At 44.7% G+C, this 22,597-nt stretch overlaps 1 protein-coding gene across 2 annotated transcripts in view; it reads left to right on the forward strand.

Annotated features, from left to right (window-relative positions):
• The first annotated feature begins 238 nt into the window (after positions 1 to 238).
• COLGALT2 (collagen beta(1-O)galactosyltransferase 2) overlaps positions 239 to 22,597 on the forward strand; it is a 112,762-nt gene continuing 90,403 nt past the window's right edge. The window contains exon 1 of one of the 2 annotated variants that reach the window (XM_023247551.2): positions 239 to 855. In XM_023247551.2, coding sequence (XP_023103319.1) covers positions 593 to 855 — 263 coding nt within the window. In that variant the 5' untranslated portion in view covers positions 239 to 592. The remainder of the gene's footprint in view (positions 856 to 22,597) is intronic. The other variant, XM_023247550.2, reaches the window with a different exon arrangement.

Below are 22,597 nucleotides of genomic sequence, written 5' to 3' on the forward strand. Positions count from 1 at the left end.
CCTCGGTGGAAGTTAAAAAGTTGTTTACCGTAGTAATGGATAGCTGGGTGACTTTCCATTTTAGAACTCTACCCGTCTAGTCAATAGGTGCATTATGCAAAACTGGATACATTGCATCACTGTGAAGGACTTTAGACTGCGGTTTGCAAAAGCAGAATAAATTTTCTCGGAGTCTCACCGTTATGTACACACACACACACACACACACACACACACACACGCCCATTGGCAGTGACGGCCACACCTCACAGCTCTGGGAGAGCCACAGACCTCAGCCGGACAAGCTGAGCCCGGACGAGAAGAACTTTCCTCGGGACTGGGGACGCACAACCCCCCCTCCGCCCCCCGCACGCGGCTGTCTGCGAGCCTGAGCCCCCGGAGGGCGCGACGCCTGCAGGTCCGCGGTGCGCCCTCGCGTCAGGGCCTGGGCGGCGGCGGCGGCGGCGGCGGCGGGAGGCTCCCGGGCTGCAGGGCCCGCTGCCAGTGCGCGCGCGCCAGCCGGCCGGGGCAGCCGCGTCCCCCGCCCGGCCCTCGCAGCCGGCCTCGGCGCCCTCGGGCCGCCAGTCTCCCGCCGCCCGCCGCGGCCCCGAACATGGCTGCGCGCCGCGCCGCCACCCTCGCCTGTTCGCTGCTGCTCCTGTCCGCCGCTCTGCTCCGCCGCGGCTGCCGCGCGCGCTTTGCCGCCGAGCCCGACGCGGAGCACGATGAAGAAGAGGCGGAGGTGTTCCCGGAGTCGCCGGTGCAGAGACCCACGGTGCTTGTGGCCGTCCTCGCCCGCAACGCTGCGCACGCGCTGCCTCACTTCCTCGGCTGCCTGGAGCGGCTGGACTACCCCAAGAGCAGGATGGCCATCTGGTGAGCGCGCGACGCCGCGGCCGCCGGGGCCCGGGACCGTGGGGCACGCGGGACGCGCCGGGCGCACACCTCCCGCCGCCCGCGCGGCTCCCGGCGGGATCCGATCCGGAGGTCGCTTTGGGGAAGGACGCACGCGGCCGTGTGCGCCTGGGGTGTCGGTGGCGACCGCTAGCCGGCCCCGAGCTCCGGGGCGTGCGCGGGGGTGTGGATCGCGGTGGCCTCGTCCCTTTCCCGGACAGGGGCCTGGGGGAACTCCGCAAGGGGGTTAGCTGCGCCCCCTTCCACCACGCGAGGTTACCTCGTTCCCTGCCTCATACCTCTGGCCCTGGAGAGAGGGAATAGGGATGCTCGTCGCCGCCTAGTCCTCCAGACGCGACGTGAAGCGTAACTGTGGCCGGCAAGGGGGCTCCGGAATGTCTGGGAGGCGAACGGTGCGCCGCCCTGGCTTCCCGGTGCCCGGCTCCTGCCCCCGCCTCCGAGCCAAGAATAGTGGCTCCTGGTTCTCCAGGGGATGGCAGGGTGAGTGGTGGGGGGAGAAGGGATATGGACTCAGAGTTTGAGGTTAGGTGGGGCACACCGTGTCTTCCCAGCCGCGCCACCACCGCGGCTGTCCGCGCCAGTGCATCCTCCTGGGGCTCATTCCTCGCCGTTGATGCAGACCGCGCGGGACACCCTGGGGTACGGTGTCCTGGGGACGGAGCTGCCTTGGAGAAGGCAGACGGCCAAGTTTTGTTGTCCCAGGATAGAGCCCCGCGCCTGGTGCTGTGTTTGTTGCGGGGAGGGCCGGGGCATCAGTGCAGGTGGCTGCGCGCACCAACTTTTAGAACTCGGTCTAGTCCCGCACCTTTTAGAAACGCAGGTACCGGAGGGCGAGGAGTTGGTGGTCAGGGGAGCCGCTGAAAGGCCTGTGGAGGAGGAACTGGACACCCGCCAGGAGAGATAGGCAGCCAGGTACGTGGACAAGGGGGCTTCTGAGGAAGACAGAGCCCAGGTCACTCCCGAGCAGTTTCTCTCCTGCGTTGATGAAGGGAGCTGTCCTAGGACGGGACGCATCGTTAAAGCCGTGGTTGGGCAGAAAGAGAGGAGGAAGGATAAAGCAGGAGCTGGAATTGGCAGCCTAGCGGTACCTGGTGGGAGAGGTGCAGAGGTGAGAAAGCAAACAAGTCACAGAGTGCAGCACTGCCCTATACACTGCTTTACTATATACCCCGTTATACGTGACTGCGGCCACGGACAAGGGCACGTTATGTGGAAACGGCGGGGCAGCCAGGTTTTCAACCAGAAAGAAGGCTTTTTTTTTTAACCACTTCAATACCAAAGAAAACTTCACAGCTGTCAGTCCTTAGATGCTTTCTTCAAAGAAGATGTTTTATAAGATAGTCTTGGTCTTTATGCATTTGTTTGGTTTAAAGAACATTACAATAGTTAGTATAGGAAGTTAGTGAAGGGTGAAGCAGGTACTAGGCACAGGCTTTGCTTGATGTACAGACATTACCTCTTCTATCATAGGGTGAACTTCTGAAAGAGACCCTAGGATCCCTGTTTTACAAACAGAGCAGCTGTGACTACGACCAGTTCAATAACTCAGAGTCACCGAAGTAATAAATGGTAAAACTGGAATTGGAACCCAGGATTGTCCCTGAAGTCCACCCTAAAAAGATAGTGGTGGGAACTTGGGACAAACTAAATCTTTATGCACCTATAGGCTATGAATGAGGAGGCAAGTTGTTTGTCACTAACTTGTTTTGTGGCTTTGGGCCAGTGGCCGGGGGTCCATAGACATCCGTTTCCTCATCAGTAGAATGAAGGAATTTAGAATGAATGATGTCAAAAGTTCGTTCCGGCTCTTGAATTCCATGGATTTTTGATATGATCAGAATCAAGCAGCAATGATTGTGCCTCCGAAGTCCTCTGGATGTTACACATTCTGCGGACGTTGATGTTCTTTTCAGATGGCTAGTATTCCATTTCTGCACTGGCTTCTGGGACCTATTTTCCCTTACCCTTGTTAATAGTCCATGTAACTGTACCTTGTCCCTTATGGCCAGTGTTGGAAAGTTAGGGGAAAAAATCCAAGGCTTGAATAGGTTTTGGGCAACCACTGCGTTAACCACTAGAGACTCTTTTTTTTTTTTTCCTTTTTAACATTTATTCATTTTTGAGAGACAGAGTGTGAGTGGGCGGGCAGAGAGAGAGGGAGACAGAGAATCTGAAGCGTGCTACAGGCTCCGATCTCTCAACACAGAGTCCAACACAGGGCTCGAACTCACTGACTGAGAGATCATGACCTGAGCTGAAGTCAGATGCTTGCCTGACTGAGCCACTCAAGCGCTTACAGCTCTCAAAATACTTTCATTAACTATGTCATCTTATTTGATCCTTGCTACCGTTCTGTAAAGAAATACAAGTATCTCCATTTCATAAAAGAAGACAGTATATCTAAAGTAACTGACTTAAGATTACATTTATTTATTAATTTCACAAATGCTTAATGAGAGCTCACAATGATTCTAAACACTTTACATTCACTACCAGGCATGCACTATGATTATACCCTTTTATGGATGAGAAAACTGAGGCACAGAGAGGTTGTACAAACACACACTCAAAATGACCATCTTTTGTGAGATCAAGGCACTCTGCCAGGCTCTAGCTGAAAATAGTTGAGTAATGTGGCTTCTCACAGACAAATATGGCTCTTTTTACTGGGCAGCATAAGATGATCTAAATGACATTTATAGGGTTTAGGGGAGTGACAAAGGACTTCTAAGTCAGATTGGGGCAGTTGTGTGGTCATGGAAACCTTCTTGAGGAGAATTGACACTTAGTTGGAACGCAGTTTTGAAAGACAAATAAGAATCCACTAAAACCTGGAAGGTAGGGAGGGTTCCAGAAAGAGGGAACCGCATGGGGGAAAAAAGACACTGGAACATTAACCAGAATTTCTTGTCAGGGGCGATAAAGCAGGTGGCAGGCTTACTGATTGCAAATCTCCAAACTCATTGCATTGTACCACTGGAGCTGCTAACTTTGAGACTGGCGCTAGAGGAGTATTTGGCTGTGAAGGTTATGGGACATTAGCCTCCAGGAGGAAACAGTAACTCAGGTTAGGATGCTACAGCGTCGAGGACCTTCTGCCAATTACTTACTTCTAGACTCTCAGTTTCAGGCTCTACTCAACACTCTGAGATGCCCAAGGGGCTAGCTAACATCCACTCCGCAAAGCCAGCATACCCTGATGTCAGAAATGGCCAGTGCCAAAAATGGCGTCAGCTACCCTGAACTTTACACAACAGAACCAGGTGGGACACAGAGTCAGGCTGCCAACTTCCATTTAATGTTAGATCAGGAGCTCTGTGCACACTCACCCTTCTCATTCATCTGCTTATCTCTAACATCAGAGGAGCATCTGATAAGACTTCTTTCCTGTATGCGTGGCAGGTGTGGTTCACGTGAGCACATGCAAGCTTCCCGATGCTGTAATTTTTTTCTCACTGGAAGTTCTGGACCATATTCACAGTCGGTACCAGTAAACTGCCCTGAAAACGTTTGCTGTTGGACAGTGAGGGCCGTTATCTCAGTTGGCATGAAGTTTATCCGGATGAGACTGAATTAAGAAAAGTTTATGTTGTAGAGATCCTTTGTACCAGGCAAAAGGAAACCCTGTCACATTTACCTGTCTGATCTCAAGACCCCACCAAGCGAATTGTTTTCCTTCAAATGTCATAACTAAGGAACTGTGCCCGAGAAGTTCCTTGTGTGCTAATTAAAACCTGCACTGAGTTCATGGGAATCCCTGCTGTGCTGAGATGCAGGGAACCGTGTGGAACTGTGTGCACTGATGGGGGCGCTCTTCAGTGGAGCCATGGACAGTGGCCTTAGCAACAGAGGGAAGGCTGACTTCATCCCTCTTCTCAAACCTATGATTAAGGGGAGAGTGCCAAGTACCGTGATAATGAAAAATGGAGCAGGGCATAAGGCAAAACATTTGGCCCAAAAGATGCATTAAGTTTGTTTTTTGGAGAGCTGACTGTTGCCTGTGGAAAACCAGCAGGGATTCAGTCTGTGCAATCATAAGACAGTAACTGCCATGTAATTACAGAACAATTTGGGCATTTCATTTGGTAAAGTTTTGAACAGTAGTATACTACGTTAGGAACCGATGCATGGCTTTCTAAATAAAGAGATGGGTTTCTGTTGACATCAACAGAAACGTTGATGAGCGTCAGCTTGTTCTGGGGTGCTGATCCCGACATTTTGCACACTACTTTATTGGTACAGTATTTGGAAGACTACCTTGGATTATTCTCCACTCCTTGATGCTCAACCAGTAGCATTTTGGCGAAAGTTTAACTAGACACACTAATATACATGTGTTTATAACATGTTCCAAACTACTAGTTTTGTAAAAATTTTTTAATGTTTATTTATTTTTGAGAGACAGACAGAGACAGAGCGTGAGCACAGGAGGGGCAGAGAGAGAGGGAGACACAGAATCCGAAGCAGGCTCCGGGCTCTGAGCTGTCAGCACGGAGCCCGATGCGGGGCTCGAACTCACAAGCTGTGAGATCATGACCTGAGCCGAAGTCGGACGCTCAAACTACTGAGTCACCCAGGCACCCCCCGGACTACTATTAATGATGGTTTTCAGCACCAGCAAGAACAACATCACATTTTATCATCAGAGTCTTGACATGAAATGTTTATGTTATACCTGTGGACAGAAGTTTTAGTTTCTGGGTGAAAAGGTAGATGACGTGTGGGTCCCCTTCTCTCCATTAGTCTGTTTTCCTCACTTTCCCACCTACTTTTTCCTATTTTTTCCCAGCCTGGTGGTTTAGTAGTACCGAGGAGGGAGTATTCAAGCTTACAGTCAGGTATGCTAGGCTTCAGATCTCCTGTGTGATTGTGGGCACATCAGCGAACCTCTAAGAGTTGTTTCCTCATCTGGAAGTAACTAATAATAATAATATCTACCTCCAAGAGTTATTTTAACAAGTAAATGAAATAATGTATGGACAAGGTCTTTGATGTAAATGCTACTAAGTGGACAATAGGACACTAGTCCTATCCATCTTGTCCTTTCGGTCCCACCTCCTTTACCTTTCTCTTTCCAAATGAAGATTTCTAAAACAATACATTCACAAGGAACTCTCTTTATCGTCTTTCCAAGAAAAAAAGTATAAGCATAACGAAAGCTAACATTTATCTATTAATGAAAACTACACATTTTGATAGGATAACTAATTTACTCCTGACAACAACCCTGGGCAAAAGGTGCTGTTACTCTCCTCCCTTTACACAGAAGGCCACTGAGGCACAGAGAATTTAAATAACTTGCCTGAGGTCACAAGGGTAGGACATGGCAGAGCCAGGATGTGACTCAGGCAGCTAATGGCCCAGACTGAATACAAATGGTCTGTTTAAGATCAAGAAAGGACCAATTAGTTCTAGTTTTTGCTTCTGTCAGTTGACCCAACTTAGGAAGAGAAGAGTGCCAGTGTTTCTTCCAAACAAGAATGGCCCCTTCTGCTTGAATGACACAAGGGACTCAGTGGTTCCCTTCCGCTGTCTTGATAATTTCGTCACTTAGCTTAGGCACTTTCTAGTTACTGACCTCGGCTTTATGTTGGTGGATTTCATAGGGACAGAATGAGACTAAATTGTAGGTAAATATGCAGATCACTTGCTATGATCACAGCCACATAGCAACAGAAAGAAATCTGTCAAGTGTTGTTAGTGGCCAATGACTAAGGCAACACTTTCCTATTCATGGGAGCTGCAGCATTTGGGGTTTATACTGGCAAAACAGAGCATCAGTTTTTCAGCCTTTCCAATTAGTGGTCTTAGATTTGGTTGACCCTTCAACTCAACCTTCTTCCAAATGGTTGGACAAAACTATCAATCATCTCCCCACCCTCCAATTTCAAAACATGTTTGGGCCTCAGAATTATGTGTTTCCTTTGACTAAAAACTGAAATGACTAATAAAAGGACCCCTCAATTCTCCTGGTTCTATTTTATTAGTTGATGTCCATGGATGGGGGAAACCAAAATGCAGGGCAATTAAAGGATTTTCCCCTCATATATTATCAGTGAATAAGTATTGGGATGAGGTAACAGATTTCTAGATTTTAAGCCCTGTGTGGCTGTTTTTTTAAATTTTTTTTTTTTAACATTTATTCATTTTTGAGAGTGAGAGAGACAGCTGCTCTGTCTCAGGGAGACAGAGAATCCGAGGCAGGCTCCAGGCTCTGAGCTGTCAGCACAGAGCCCGACACGGGGCTGGAACTTACAAACTGCGAGATCATGACCTGAGCAGAAGTAGGACGCTTAACCGACTGAGCCACCCAGGCGCCCCCCTGTGTGGCTGTTTTGACACTGATTATTTCATATCAAATATCACTCATGGTTTAAAGGCACGTGCCAGTGATTCTAAGTAGTGTTTGGTTTTACTGGTTTGTCTTCAGCAACTTTCTCCAGGTGATTCTACCACTGAGCTTCTTTGTGGCTCCAGGTACATAAACAGGCTTCTTGTGGTCATCTCCCTTGACTATCTCTGGTGGTCGTAGGAATGAACAATGGAAGCTTTGTAACCATGAAGGCTGCTGGTTGTGCCTCGATCCTTTTTCCAACACTTTTAAATGTACACATGGGTCATATCACTGTGTGGCACTGTCTTCAAGCCTTCGGCACAGTATAGTAGGGCCATTATAAGGTTCACATAGGGACAAGGGTAAGACTATTATAAGGCTCATTTCTGCCCATTTCTTTAAATAATGTAACAATGCCGGGTACAGTGGAGTTAATGTCTGAAAAAAAATGAGTAACCTATAGTACGATTGTTTGTCTTGTTCCCCAGTTACCATATTATGAAAAGGTTTCACCGTATGTCTTTAAACCAGAGCTATTATTCATCAGGAATTACAATGTGTCTATTGTATATGTCACGACATCTTTATTCTCAAAGGAGTGACTTGTTCATTTAATTGCACTTACACTGTGAGCATATCAAAAATTGCTGATTTAAAAAATTCTGAAATTCTTTAGGGGCCTGGTAGATTTATTTAATAGTAACTTAATGATTTTAAGAACTTTCTCTCCTGATTTTTTTTTTCGTTTCTATTGAAAGAGTAATACGCTCCGATAATAAAGATTCAAACAGTATAAATGGAAACATGATAAAAAGTAAATCTCCCTTCTATTCTATACCACCTTCCAGGGTCAAGAATGTTAACAGATCATTATACATTCTTCTAGAAACTTTCTGTGCATATATGTGTATTCTTCTAATGTTAATCAAAATATGACTGTTTTATAAATCCTGTTCTGCGTAAGTGTGATGTTTTAAAATCTATTTAATCCCAGCTTTTTAAAACCCTGTCAGCCACCTATACTCATGCCCTGGGTGGCACAGAAAAAGCCAGTTTCACACAACACCTGTTCCAGGTAGTTTCTCTGAGTACCTTCTTGATTACACTCATACCTGTTCCTTTGTCCTTGTGCCCTGACCCCTGGAAAATCTGGCCCTAAGGCCATTAAAACACACACACACACACACACACACACACACACACACACAGTTTTTTTTTCAACATTTATTTATTTTTGAGGGGGAGAGAGATAGAGAGAGCGCCAAGAAGGGGCAGACAGAGAGGGAGACACAGAATCTGAAGCAGGCTCCAGGCTCTGTGCTGTCAGCACAGAGCCCGACATGGGGCTCAAACCCACGCACCATGAGATCATGACTTGAGCTGAACTCTAGCGCTTAATGGACTAAGCCACCCAGGCGCCCCCAAAACGCACACTTTTCAAATGAAGTACAATATATATCCAAAAAGTAACTGATATCATAAAGGTATAACTGGATAACTTCACAAACTGAGCAAACCTGCATAACTAGCACCTCCCTGGCCAGGCCTGCATTTGTACATGGTAGTGATTGTTGGGGCTGAGGATCCACGGTTTCCTGGACTTTGTCCAGGAAGTCACATTCCTATCAGGCCCATCCTGCGTGCGATTACAATCCCTGCTCAGCCCCTTCCCTGCCATCGCTGTCTGGCTCTTCAACAGGACTTGCCTGGCCCCTGTAGGCATTTGGGTGGTGACCCTTGCTCAGATGCTTCAGGAGCACTAGGACTCAAGCTTTCTAGAAGGAGCAGTCATGGCAAGCTGCCAGTGAATGACCTAGTGGTAAAAAGATCAAGATCATATTACTTTTCCCTCAGTTCTTCATTCCTCTGGTAGAAAAGCTATGTGTTAATGTTCATAAAAGTAAAAAAGAATCCTGTTATAGGTAATCATTGAAAAGCCACGCAGAATATGAATAGAGTGGCTGTAATTAATTCACTGGAACATGCTGCCGTTCAGTTCCATGAAAATGCAGCGTTTGTGGTTGATGGCATTAGCCAAGTCTCTTGCATAAATTAAACCTTAGATCTGTCTGGAGGGCATTTCTCTTCCTCTCTAGGAGCACTATACAGTAATCTTTTCAGATTTAGACTTCCAATAACAACTTCATGACATCCCTCCAGGGCCGAACTTACGACTTTGTAACACGTCCCATTTAATTGAGGCAACAGTTGTTATTATTTTGGTTGTTTGGCATAGTCATCAAGCTGAGGACTGTCCCTGACTTGTTGGTTTAGCTGATGAGATTTCTACCTCTGCAAACATAATGAAAAATAACCCTTTCCACTCCCCAGCATTTCTTTTTTTTTTTTTTTTCCAACGTTTATTTATTTTTGGGACAGAGAGAGACAGAGCATGAACGGGGGAGGGGCAGAGAGAGAGGGAGACACAGAATCGGAAACAGGCTCCAGGCTCCGAGCCATCAGCCCAGAGCCTGACGCGGGGCTCGAACTCACGGACCGCGAGATCGTGACCTGGCTGAAGTCGGACGCTTAACTGACTGCGCCACCCAGGTGCCCCAGCCAGCATTTCTGATTAATGTCCCAAGACCCCTTAGAAGATGTGCATTTCAGAGATACAAATAATAATGTGAGCAATGGTCCTGGGCTGCATCTGCCCTAAGAATATGGTGGGAGGCTGAGTGTGGGGCTAGGTCTCCTTTAAAGCATTCTCATGAGTACCTGGTTTAAGTGATACATTGGCTGCATTGGGAGAATTCTTGACACTCTAGGTTGAATTACTTAAATGTCTATTGAAGGATGTGTCAGGCAGGAGAGAGAGGAGGTCCTTAAAATGAAATGTTCGCCAGTTTGGCTGTTGCTGTGGTCTGAGTGTTTGTATCCCTCACCCCACCCCCACCCCCATCCTGCCTCAGGATTCATGTGTTGAAATCCTAAGCCCTGGTATTAGGAAGTGGGGTCTTTGGGAGGCGCCTAAGTCATGAGGGTGGAACTCTCATAAATGGGATTAGTGCCCTTGGAAGAAGAGCCTCCAGGGAGATCCTCACCCCTTCTGCTATGTGAGGACACAAGAACACTGCATTCTGAGAGAGGGCCTTCACCAGAACCTGACTATGCTGGTTTCCTGATCTTGGACTTTTAGCTCCCAGAGCTATAAAAAAACAAAACAAAACAAAACAACAACAAACCAAAGTGTTGTTTGTAAGCCACCCAGTCTGTGGTATGTTCTTATAGCAGCCTACATCTGTTAGGACAGACTAAGACAGCGGTCAACCCACGAACACCATGAAGGTAGCTAAAAGTGCCTCCGTTTTGGACAAGAGGGAAGTAGAACCCTTTCTTTCCAGTCCCCATTCTTTATTTTGGAAGTGGGGAGGACAGTAGGCTATGGAAAGCTTCCTCTTCTCGTAGAACTAGAGATGATTCTGAGAAAAGGGAATGGAACCGATGTACATTGATTGGCATTTTCCATAAAAAATCATGTTAAGTGAGAAATTGCTGCTTTTTGGAGTCTTGGGAAAGGCAAAATTTTCTGGAGACTAAGAGTGGAACTTAAATTCCTGGGATATCTGTGAGAAATGTGGTTGTGGACATTTGGGGCTGTGGTATTCCCCACACGGAGTCCCTTGCTGGACCGCTGGACCGCTTTTTAGTTTCTTGGTTTCCAGCCAGCCCCATAAGCTGTCCAAGCTCCACACACCACAGTGATTATGGTTAAGACCCGCCAAGATAGTGGAAAGTTACTGCCAAGCGGAATCAGGATTTTTCAAGTCATCACCGCACCATTGAACAGGAAGCCTAACACAGCCCCCACGTTACTGCAGTCCTTCTTCTGGAAGCATGGGGGTGGGGGATGGGAGAGCATTCAGCCCATCAGATCATGTCTGGGGTTTCAGATGGATTTTGTGGAGTTGGTATGGAAGGCTTGGAACAACTAGCATACTAAAATATTTTTGAAAATTACAAAAAGTATATAAATCTTTCTGCCTTTCCTTAATCTTGCTAGACCTTAAGATGAACTGGGCACATTAACTTCCACCATAGAAAATTCTCTTTATTGAGACATACTACAAATTTATAAAGCAATGGACTAAAAAACTATTATGTACATCCTTTTATTTATTTGGCCATCACAGACTGTCTATGTGGATAAATCCAAGTGATCATGTTGAAATTAGTAGTTGAGGTGGCCTAAAAGTGAACTCACCCCCACTAGTCAAGTTCATTGGTGACAAGTGGACATGGCCCTCATTACTGTTCTGCCAACCTTTTGGTTTAAGGCTGCTGGGCTTCAACTAGTGGTTCCTAAATACTAGCTCAGGGGCCGCAACACCTAGGGCATTTATTAGTTATGTGGATTTCTGGGCCCCTTTTCAGACACATTCGATCAGAAGGCCTGTGGGAGTGGCCTGGGAATCTGTATCTTAAACATGTATATGAGTGATTTGGATGCACCTGTGGGTTTGGGAACTACAAGACCTGAGCTCCCTGAAGGTCCTGGGAGGAGTGAAGGACCATCATGAAAGGACTGAAGGCTGTGTATCCATCTAAGGCGCAGGCCATAGGATTTTCAGAACTTGGAAAGTTGGTATATTGTGTAATCTTCTAAACTCAAGATTCAGATGCTTAAGCAATCAAGAAGGCTAAAGGGGTTTCTCATTAAGAGAAGTAGTAAGGTACAGGATTACAAAGGAGAGGCTTGCCAGGCATGTATCCTTTGTGTTTTTTACTGAGCCAAGCACATGTGTTCTCCCTCCTTCCAACAGTGGCTCTTTTTAGACAAGTTTTGTTTTGTTTTGTTTTGTTTTGTTTTGTTTTGTTTTGTTTTTTAAAGCAGTGCCCCAAGCTTCCTACTATATACAGTACCTTGCACTGGGACTCAGTATGAAATGACACTCCTTCAAACCCTTCTCTTTGTTCAGTCTATTTCCATCATGAGCTCATCAAGCATTTAGTTCCACGGAAGAAAAGACATCTATTGATGAACATCTCTCAATAGAGTGGAGGGAAACCCAATCAGTGCATTTTCTTTAAATAAAAAGGAGTCATTTAAACCACTTCAGTCCTCATATTCCCTAAGCTTGGTTCCTTTGTTGCTTGTAATTTTCTTACCTTTGGTTTTCTCTTTGGCTTGTCATGAAGACCTCCTCCCCTCACTTGTGAAAAATAGTCTATCAAATTGCTTCTAGTAGTTGGCAGTTCGGCCTTAATTAGATGATATTATAAAGTCCCTAAGCCTGGGATCTTCATTACATATGAAATCAAAATACAAATTTTGGGAATTCACACTGTTCTAATCTGCTGTACAAAGGATTGTTGTGAGTCAGTTGCTACTTTACAAAGGTGCGTTCTAACTTGGCATAGTAGTGTTATTACGACCCCACCGACAGTCGGCTTACTCTGGGAAAGATCACAACTCAGTTGCTACATGTCCTGCTTTCCACATCCTAGTTTTACTGTGTTCTTTTGGTGACAGGTCTGTCAAAAATTCCATAGTGAAAGTTCTCGAATTATGCATCCATTTTCTTTTTTATGCCTTTTTCTTCTCAAGGATGTGAGCTGCTCTATAGCTGTTCGAGTGCCTCCCACGAAAAAGATACTAGTCACCTGGGGAGGAAGGTGAGGCCTGGTGTGCCTGGGGGTCTCTGGGACAGTTTCCTCTAGCCAAGAGCAGCGTCGTTCATCTTTCTCTCGGTGTGCAGTTGTCATTATTTTGTTATGTAAGTTGTCTTGTGAAAGGGCTGCAGGCGTTATTTACACTGTCATTTTATGGAAGCCATTTAATCTCTCTGGGCCTCAGTTTCCTCGCTAAGGTTGCGGGTCTCAAATCGCTGATTAGAATCATTTGATGAGGTTTTCAAAGACACCGATGCCTGGGCCCAACCCCCCAGGCCATTTAAGTCTGAATTTCTGGGGTAGGGCCAGGGCAAGTGACATACTTTAAAAGCTTCCCAAGGGGTGGCAAGGTGCCACCAGGCTTGAGAACCTTTGGATGAGATGTTCTCTGGAGTCCCTTTCCAATCTGACAGTAGCATGTCCTTCATGGAAGTGACCATAGCTGAAGAATTTTCACGAATCATAACTCTGGATGATTGGTGTTTTCTGGACCATCTGCCCAAACTTAGATCTTTTTTGAGTGGGCAAATAAATAAATAAATAAATCTAAAGTGTTTCAGATGCTCATTATATTTCTTTCTTTCTTTTTTTTTTTTAAATTTATTTCTATTTTGAAAGAGAGAGAGAGAGAGAGAGAGACCACTAGTGGGGAGGGGCAGAGAGGAGAGACGAAATTCCAAGCACTGTCAGCTCGATGTGGGGCTTAGACTCACAAGCCATGAGATCATTACCTGAGCCAAGATCAAGAGTCAGATGCTTAACCGACTGGGCCACCGAGGTGCCCCAGAAGCTCATTGTATTTCACCCTGTTGTATACTGCGCCCAAAGGTGTTCACTAAGAGCCTTGTGTTCCGCAGAAGGCATGTGCTACATGACTACCGAACTGCCAAGGGACAGGGCAACAGGACGGCTGGCTTTGCAAGCCATAGTGGAAGCTCAGGGCGCGTGTTGGAACTTCTCATGAAGGGACTGTGTGCACCAGGTGCAGAAGCAGCGGCAGCCCAGCGCCTCCTTCCTGTGGCACACAGATGCTTCCCCTTGGCTAAGGGAGCTGCCTAGATCAAGGCTTCTGAGCGCATCTTGCCAAGCCCCGGCCGCTCAGGACTCCTTCCCGCAGTATGTGTTTTGGTGTGTTGCCCGGCCTTGCTTTCAGGCATTCTATTTCATACTGGTGCAGAGCTTCTAATCATCTCTGGGTGTTGGGTTTCTGATGTTACTTTTAATGGCTTTGGATTTTAGCGTCTTTTGTTTCCAGATTTGCATAAACAGTGCTGTCTTTGTCCTGCGGTCTTGACTCAGCTTCAAAGCCTTGTCTGGGCATCAAAGACACACTGGATCCTCATTGCTTAGGCATCGGATTGCACCAGTGCCAGCAGGTGACTGAAGGTTACAGCCCCACTTCTGGGCCAGTTTTCTGTCTTCCAACAAAGATTAGATTCTGCCAAGTCCCCTCTGATAATGGTGCTGAATCTTTTTTTTTTTTTTAATTTTTTTGGAATGTTTATTTATTTTTGAGAGAGAGAGACAGAATGTGAGTGGCGGAGGGGCAGAGAGAGAGGGAGACAGAATTTGAAGCAGGCTCCAGGCTCCAAGCTGCCCACACAGAGCCCAATGTGGGGCTCAAACTCACAAACCGTGAGATCATGACCGGAGCTGAAGTCAGACGATTAACCGACTGAGCCACCCAGGAGCCCCTGGTGCTGCATCTTAATAGCTTTTCCTAAGGCCTGTGCAAACACTGCTGAACTGAAGGAGAAGTGCAGGCATTTGTCTAAAAAGGAAATGGCAGTAGCTTGCTCATATAGACGAACTCCCTCTCCCCATGAAAGTCAGAGTATTAAGGGTCCCTCTGGGAAGCATGGAAGCCTCAGGCCCACTGGCCAGTCTTGGCCGATGTCAGCACGGTAAGGGCCAAACCCAAACCCTCATTTATTTTCCCATGCATCTTGTCAAAATAAAGACAGCAATTGGACTCTCAGTTATCCGTGATAGGATTATCTGGAGTTTGGATATACAGAGGCCAGTTTTTGATAACAGGTCAGTGTGGTACAATCATCCAGCCTGCCCTTGAGCTGTCTCTCTCTATCTCTTTCTGTGCTGCCCAAGGGTGGTGTGTTTAGACAACAGAGAGTAATTTTTATCTCCGCTCAGAAAAGAACCTGGAAAGTATTCGGCCACATGCCACACAGGGCATTCCAGTACCCGTTTTATCTGGCTTTCTTAGCTGTTTGCTCTTTTGCCTCGTCTATGCCGTGCACTGCCACATTTTCAGATTTTCTTGAATTCTTTGCCTCGCCCTGGTCTCTTCATCTATACAATGAGTTGTGGGTAGGCTGATCTGTAAAATCTTTCCTAAGTTTTCGTAGTTCTACCACTGTTACCACGTAAAATGAAGCAGCTTATTCTGTTGCTATGTTATTTGAGACGTCATTTGGGTCTTCATTTCTCTATTGTTTTTTAAAAATTTTTTAATGTTTTTATTTGTTGTTGAGACAGAGAGAGACAGAGCACAAGCAGGGGAGGGGCAGAGAGAGAGGGAGACACAGAATCTGAAGTAGGCTCCAGGCTGTGAGCCGTCAGCACAGAGCCTGACGCGGAGCTTGAACCCACGAACTGCAAGATCATAACCTAAGCCGGACGCTTAACCACTGAGCCACCCAGGCGCCCCTTCATTTCTTTATTTATACTTATATTTTACTTCTTCAGTAGTTTTGACGTATCTGTGTCTCATGTCCGTGGTGAACAGACTCATGGTTCATTGCTACATGAAATTATAAAATTCAAAAAAATGTTTTGCCCTTTGTGATGGCTAATTTTATAGGTCAACCTGGCTGGGTGATGGTACCCAGAGAGGTGGTCAGACATTACTCTGGATTTTTCCAAGAGGGTGTTTTTAGATGAAATTTACATTTAAATCAGTGGACTCTGAGCACAAGTTGCCTTCCATCATGTGGTTGGGCCTCATCCAATCAGTCAACAGTTTGAGTTGAATAAAAGACTGACCACCTCAACCAAGCAGGAATTGTGCTATTAAACTGACTTTGGACTTAAACTGCAGTGTCGCTCCTCCCTGAATCTCCAGCCTGATGGTCCACTACACAGACTTTGAACTTGCCGATCTCCACAACTGCCAGGAATTGTGAGCCACTTCCTTAAAATCTCTCTCTCATATATATATATATAACTAACATGACCTCTAATCTGAAAGAAAATACCTTTATCTCTTTATGAATGACAACAGCCAAAATAAGGGCTGTGATGGGAAGAAAAGGAACCCAGAAAATTATGTCAGAAGAGATCATTCCCAAACCGAACACTGGGAAAATCATTGCTGGCGATGCTTGGGGTGGAGTATTTGCAGCCTGAGTATCCACATTGCAGGTGTTTCATTAAATTTGCCTTTCTCAAGCATGCAAAATAAGAAAGGGCAAGTCTTCCCTAGAAGGCCCCCTGTTTTTGGAAAAAGTGAAAACAGGAGTTTGACCTTTGCCATCGTGATGGGAAACAACATATGTTTATTTTTTGCAAAACCTTCTGGCCAGCCTACAGGCTTACGTGTTTTGCTCAGTCTATCATATGAGGAAAGCAGCTTGCATGCACAATGTGGACACTGGGAGAACCTGGCAGTTGGAGGTCAAGTTTCACCAGGCTACTAGATTATTGCACTGAAGTGATAGTTGTTCCCCAGGGAGAGGCTTTGCTTCACAGTGGTGTCATTATATGGTAGAGATGCTGAAGATTGGTCTGCAGTGATGCCTTCTGAGGCCAGGAACAGGAGTGTGTGTGAAAGGTCCTTGTAACATGAAGCTGGGTGGGACTGTGTGTCCTTTCCTGACGCTGCTTAATTTGTCTTCTGATTTTGAATTTATGTAAAATCAAGATAAAACCAGAAAGCAACACCACTTTTTTTTTTTTTTTTTATCAAAGAGCGCTCCATTGGTGATTCTTTGACTTAACATTCTTGGCGCTCAGTGTCTCAAATCAAATTCTTTTCTGAGCTGTAACCAGCAAAAAAATAAAAATAAAAAAAAAAAAAAGCAAAACCTTTTATTGGATCAGAATTATCTCAAGAAAGAAAGCACTGCTCTTTGGCTGCCTCTCTCAGCTCTCTCTGATTTTGTCTGCTTAGTTGAAAGCCCTCTGCCTGTTCCCTAACAATCTAGCACCAGTTGTTTTGAGTCCCTGAATTAAATACATTTCTCCTAGGATGTCTTAGTCACACTGGGACTCAGGCATGGTAGCATAAAAGGCCCTAATAAGCTGTTCTTCTGATATAACAGTAAATGTGATCTCAAGGGACAGAGGGTCAAACAGTTTCTGCCGTGAAGTAAAGTGGATTTTGAAGCTTTGCCTCTCTTCTATGTAATAAGGTCTCTGAGATTTGGTGTTGCTTCCCCTAATCTGTATATCTGCTGTCAAGTTTTAGAAAATAAATTGCATTGACATTCTGTAGCTTTGAGCTAGAAAGCAAATAGTTTCCCTGAAGGGAATACTTAATCTTTTGGATGTCAAAGGAGGAGAAGATAAATAAACCGTGGTCTGTGTTTTACCTTCCAAAACCATTTCCCCTGGAGTAGATTTGGGGGGGTTCTCATTCTAATGAAATCTCCCTGCTTTTACTTTTACTTACTACTCTTACTAACATTGTGGATTTCATTCTTGTTTCTCTTTTTCAATTGTTTCCTTTCTATTTTTCCAAAGAAGCATTTTTCTATTTAGTTTTTCATTAACTTATTGATGGATTGCTCTGTTTATTTATGGGTAGAATTGGCAATACTAGAAACTCAGGTATCTTATCTGAAGTAATTAGGAGAAGCTTTTTTCATATCACCTTGTAAAAAATGATTAGGACTTTAAAAAATTCAGACAGGGGGCGCCTGGGTGGCGCAGTCGGTTAGGCGTCCGACTTCAGCCAGGTCACGATCTCGCGGTCCGTGAGTTCGAGCCCCGCGTCGGGCTCTGGGCTGATGGCTCGGAGCCTGGAGCCTGTTTCCGATTCTGTGTCTCCCTCTCTCTCTGCCCCTCCCCCGTTCATGCTCTGTCTCTCTCTGTCCCAAAAATAAATAAACGTTGAAAAAAAAAATTCAGACAGGTTAATTCTTGTTTTTAGCAACTTTGAAAAAAGTTATTTGCCTTGCTTGGCCTTTGATCCCTGAAAAGACCAAGGTTACACATGGCTCCAGTCTGTAGTTAATTTCACCCTGGGTGGTAAAATAATACACTGTGGTTTCCAGACCTCTGAATAATCAATGTTAACAAGTGAGGTCATTTTTGGTAGAAGAATTGCACATGTCATTGTCTCAAAAGAGACATGGGCTGCAGATCCTGTCTGGGGACCTGCTTCCAAATACTTGTTTGAACTCTTCCCAGCTTAGTGTGAACTTGGCCTTAACCTCGCTTTTACGTTTCAAAGAGCTTGAGTGCTGCACATCCACAACTAAATAGATAGCGAAGCAAAATCCAGTAACTTGCTGTTAAACGAAAAAATGAGAGGGAGAGCAGTTGTTATTTTACAATTGTTTTCGTTTAATTCTGTCACTGAGAAGAACTTGATACTTTTTTTCAGGCTCCATAGAGAAGTAGAAAAATGTGATTATGTCTTTTAAATATTGAAGTCATACGTAAAAATATGAGTTGCATGGATATTTTCTTGCCTTACCATAAAGGCCTGCTGTTTTTAATAGCGAACTGTAACCAGCAGTATGGTACCCAAGCTCCACGATGGCCCCGAATGATTCTTGCCTGCTGGTTGTTCAACCCTTCAGTAGTCTTCTATTACCCCGAACCACGTGACCAAAAGCACAGGGGCAGTGATGGTGTGTGATTTTCAAGATCTGATCATAAAAGACATTGCATTTTCTGCCATGGTCTCATGGATTGCTTGCTGTAGGGGCTGTTCCCCACGCCATGAGGACATTGACAGAGTCCCAAGGAGAAGCCCATGTAAGGAGGAACTAAAGCCAACCAACAGCCGTACCATCTTGCTGCCATGTGAGTGATCTACCTACGAAGTGGATCTTCCAGCCCAGTGTGACTTTCAGATGACATCTAAGTAGGAGCTCATGAGGGACTCCAGCTATGAATGTCATAAACTCCTGACCTGCACAATCTAAGAATGCAGTGAACGTCATTGTGTAAGGTGCTGGATGTGCAGATTGAGACCCTGCTCCCATGGAGCTTATGCTGTACTGGGAGGCAGTGATGATAAACAAGTAAATAAATAAACAAGCTGATTTCAAAAGATATGTGTTAAGGAGAAAGTAAAACCAGGTAATGAGGTATATTGTTTGGGGTGTAGAGTTTGATAGGAGAGTACTTCATACGTAAGGTGGTGAAAAAGGCTTTTTGAGAAGATGATATTTGAGCCAACGTCTGAATGATGGGGAGCTACCTTGTCACCATGGTGGAGAGGGGAGGAATAGAGGCGAGAAGGGGAGCCAGTCAGGTTTCTAAGCAAAGATTTCACTTGTTGGAAGGAAGCAAAGAAGGCTGGTTTAGTTAATTACTCTGTTTTGGACATGTGCCAGTTTTGCCTTTTTTTTTTTAACTTTTTAAAATATTTATTTATTATTGAGAGACAGAGAGAGAGCATGAGCATGGGAGGGGCACAGAGAGGAGGAGACACAGAATCTGAAGCAGGCTCCAGGCTCTGAGCCACAGGCACAGAGCCGACACGGGGCTCGAATCCACAAACCGTGAGATCATGACCTGAGCTGAAGTTGGATGCTCAACGGACTGAGCCACCCAGGCGCCCCGCCTTCTTCTTTTTTTTAATGTTTATTTATTTTTGAGAGATAGAGAATCCCAGGCAGGCTCTGCGCTGTCTGTGCAGAGCCCGATGTGGGGCTCAATCTCAAGAACCATGAGATCATGACCTGAGCTGAAATCAAGAGTCGGGCGCCCAACCGACTGAGCCACCCAGGCACCCCTCAGTTTTGCCTTTTGACTGGCATTCCATTCTTCTTTGAGCTTCTTCCTGGGGGAAATATGGTTAGTTTTCAATATCATCAACAAAAGTATAATATACTTTTATTTTAACTCTTATTGATCCATTTAGCTATACAGTTGAAGTCCCACTAGTTAGTGGAAATAAGTATTACTTGTGCTATTAGCCTTTGAGTTTTGTCAGAGGTTGGCAAATTTGAATGTCAGCGAATTCCTTACTTTAGCGTCCTCTGCATCCCGATTTCACAGTGGAGTGTTTTCAAAAGACTTTTTTTCGCTCCGTTGTCATCCGTGGCAATGCCATTCACTAACAGGATTCAAAGGACCAGAATCCATAAAATATTAAAGTGCTTTACTTGAAAATAACAAAATAAAACTAAACAAAGCATGGAATTCCAATAATAAATGAGGACATTCTACACAGCCATCCAACAAATCTGAAAAGCAAGTGAGTGTTGGAGGCTTTGATTGCTTTATCTCTTAAGACAGGAATGAGATCAGCAAACATAAAGAATGTGAATTAAAAACAATCTGGCTTGGCTGAATATTTATTTTCTTTTTCATCTCCTCCTTTGTCAGTTAATGTAACTGAGAACTTTGTCAGTTCTCAGGCCCAAGAACAAAAGACACTGATTACTGATTTAAAAAAGAAAAGGCCAGTAAACCAATATTCAGGTTATGTTTCCTGCATAAACCCATTAGTTCTGTCCTGGGGAAAAGTCTCAGTGAGTAATTATTTCAGACCAGTGAGCTCATAGCTGTCTGCTTGGCAAAGCTCAGCTCTGGTTTCTTCATGAAAAATAAGATAACTGCCAGGATTTTTCTGTCTCATACCTGCACCCTCACAAATGCTGCTTTTCACCCCCTCACAATTCAGATTCTCTAGGTCAATGACATTTTCTCTGACTTCGTATCGTGAGACTGGGAAGTGAGTTGATATTGAGAAGCCACAAATCAGAGTACAGAGAAATGACTCATGTATGTTTGAAGGGACAGTTATATTCACAGGGACTAGGAGAAAGGATTCTAGCTGTTCAAATTTAACTGTCCACATTCAAGATGTTTCAAAATCTAATCTCTAATAAAATAATAATTATAATCTGTTTTGCTTTAAGTAGATATATGGTTCCACAATAATCTCTATTTATTTTTTAAAAGTTTCCCTCTACCCCCCTACTTTTGGCATTCTTACTGCTTGCTACTGGCAGAAAATATTTCTTCCTTCTCAATTTATTCTGATCCCTGCTGTCTGGAGCATCTTCCAGAATACTAATTTATGACTGAAAGATCATATATTTATTTTTGTAAGGGCCTCTGGGTCAAATTTGGCTCTAAAATATCTTATGCCTTCTTACTTAAATATTTTTGTGTGCAGTAATCGTATGTATATTTTATTAAATATCTACATTTTTAAGGTGCAGCAAAGAATGTGTGTAGTCTGGAAAAGGTTTGTACTGTTCCTTGAGTTTATTAGCAATAAAAAGATTCCTATGAATGAAATCATTGTTAAGATTTGTTTTCCATTTTGTTTACTTTGCTTCTGAAGATGTTTTCAAACCTTGATTTCTGCAAATGGAAACTTTATATGCTTCTAGGGAAGGAAATATAACACACCACTTATAATAATTAATACTGGAAAAGGTATATCCTTCTTCCCCCTATAGTACAATAGTGGGAACAAACCACCCAGCCCCCAGTTCAGATATAGCAAGATGGGAAGAAGGCGTGCTCAGTTTGTAGGAGTTAAATCTCTTAAAAATGTAAATTTTTTAATATTTTTTTTATTTTTAAGTAATCTCTACACCCAACGTGGGGCTCGAACTCACAACCCCAAGACCAAGAGTCACATACTCCCCCAACTGAGCCAGCCAGGCACCTCTCAAAACATAATTTTTAAAAGTAGTTTCATTGTTTCCAGATACACTGGGTAATTTAGGATAATACTATTTGTTTTCCTTGGAGAGTCATTTTTTAAAAAAATTTTAAATGTTTGTTTATTTTTGAGAGAGAGAGTGTGTGTGTGTGAGCAGGGGAGAGGCAGAGAGAGAGAGGGAGACACAGAATCTGAAGCCTGCTCCAGGCTCTGAGCTGTCAGCACAGAGCCCGACATGGGGCTGGAACTCACAGACTGTGAGATCGTGTCCTGAGCTGAAGTCGGACGCTTAATCAACTGAGCCACCCAAGCGCCCCAAGAGTCATTTTTATGACAGTTGTGTTCTGCTTACTGTCTTTACTGTTGGTATATGAATTATTTTTCTAAACAGTTTATTACATTATATAGTGCTCTGCAATATAATACTCTTCACTTAACAATGAGGGCTAATATTTCCTGGACACTTACTGTTATCCAGTATTACCATAACACTTGTCATGAATAAGTTCATTCAGGGCTCACAAAGCCGCAATAGACACATATTGTTATCAGTAGCCTCATCTGACAAAGGGAAAACTGAAATCCAGACGAATGAAGATTGCTCATATGATTGGTGGCAGAGCAGTGACCTGACCCGGGCCCAGATGCAGGTTGACTGTGAAGCTAATGAAGCTTGAACTTCAGGCCCCTGCAAGGGGCCCATTGCAATGTATTCACATCTGTTTTGGCAAAATGCAAAACATTCTGCCAAATTGGCTGAGACCACTTAGCCAGTTTTCCCTCCAACACCTCCCCTTATTTTGAGTGGTATTGGAGTGGCCTAGGATCTGCTTACAGGAAAGCTGACTTGGGGATATCTTTAGTGTGGGGTTAGTGCAATAATGTGGTTCAGAGTCACTTCCACTTCCAGTCATCAGACTGAACATTTTTTTTATGTT

This window comes from Felis catus, chromosome F1 (genome assembly GCF_018350175.1).
Source record: "Felis catus isolate Fca126 chromosome F1, F.catus_Fca126_mat1.0, whole genome shotgun sequence".
In the NCBI taxonomy this organism is placed as follows: domain Eukaryota; kingdom Metazoa; phylum Chordata; class Mammalia; order Carnivora; family Felidae; genus Felis; species Felis catus.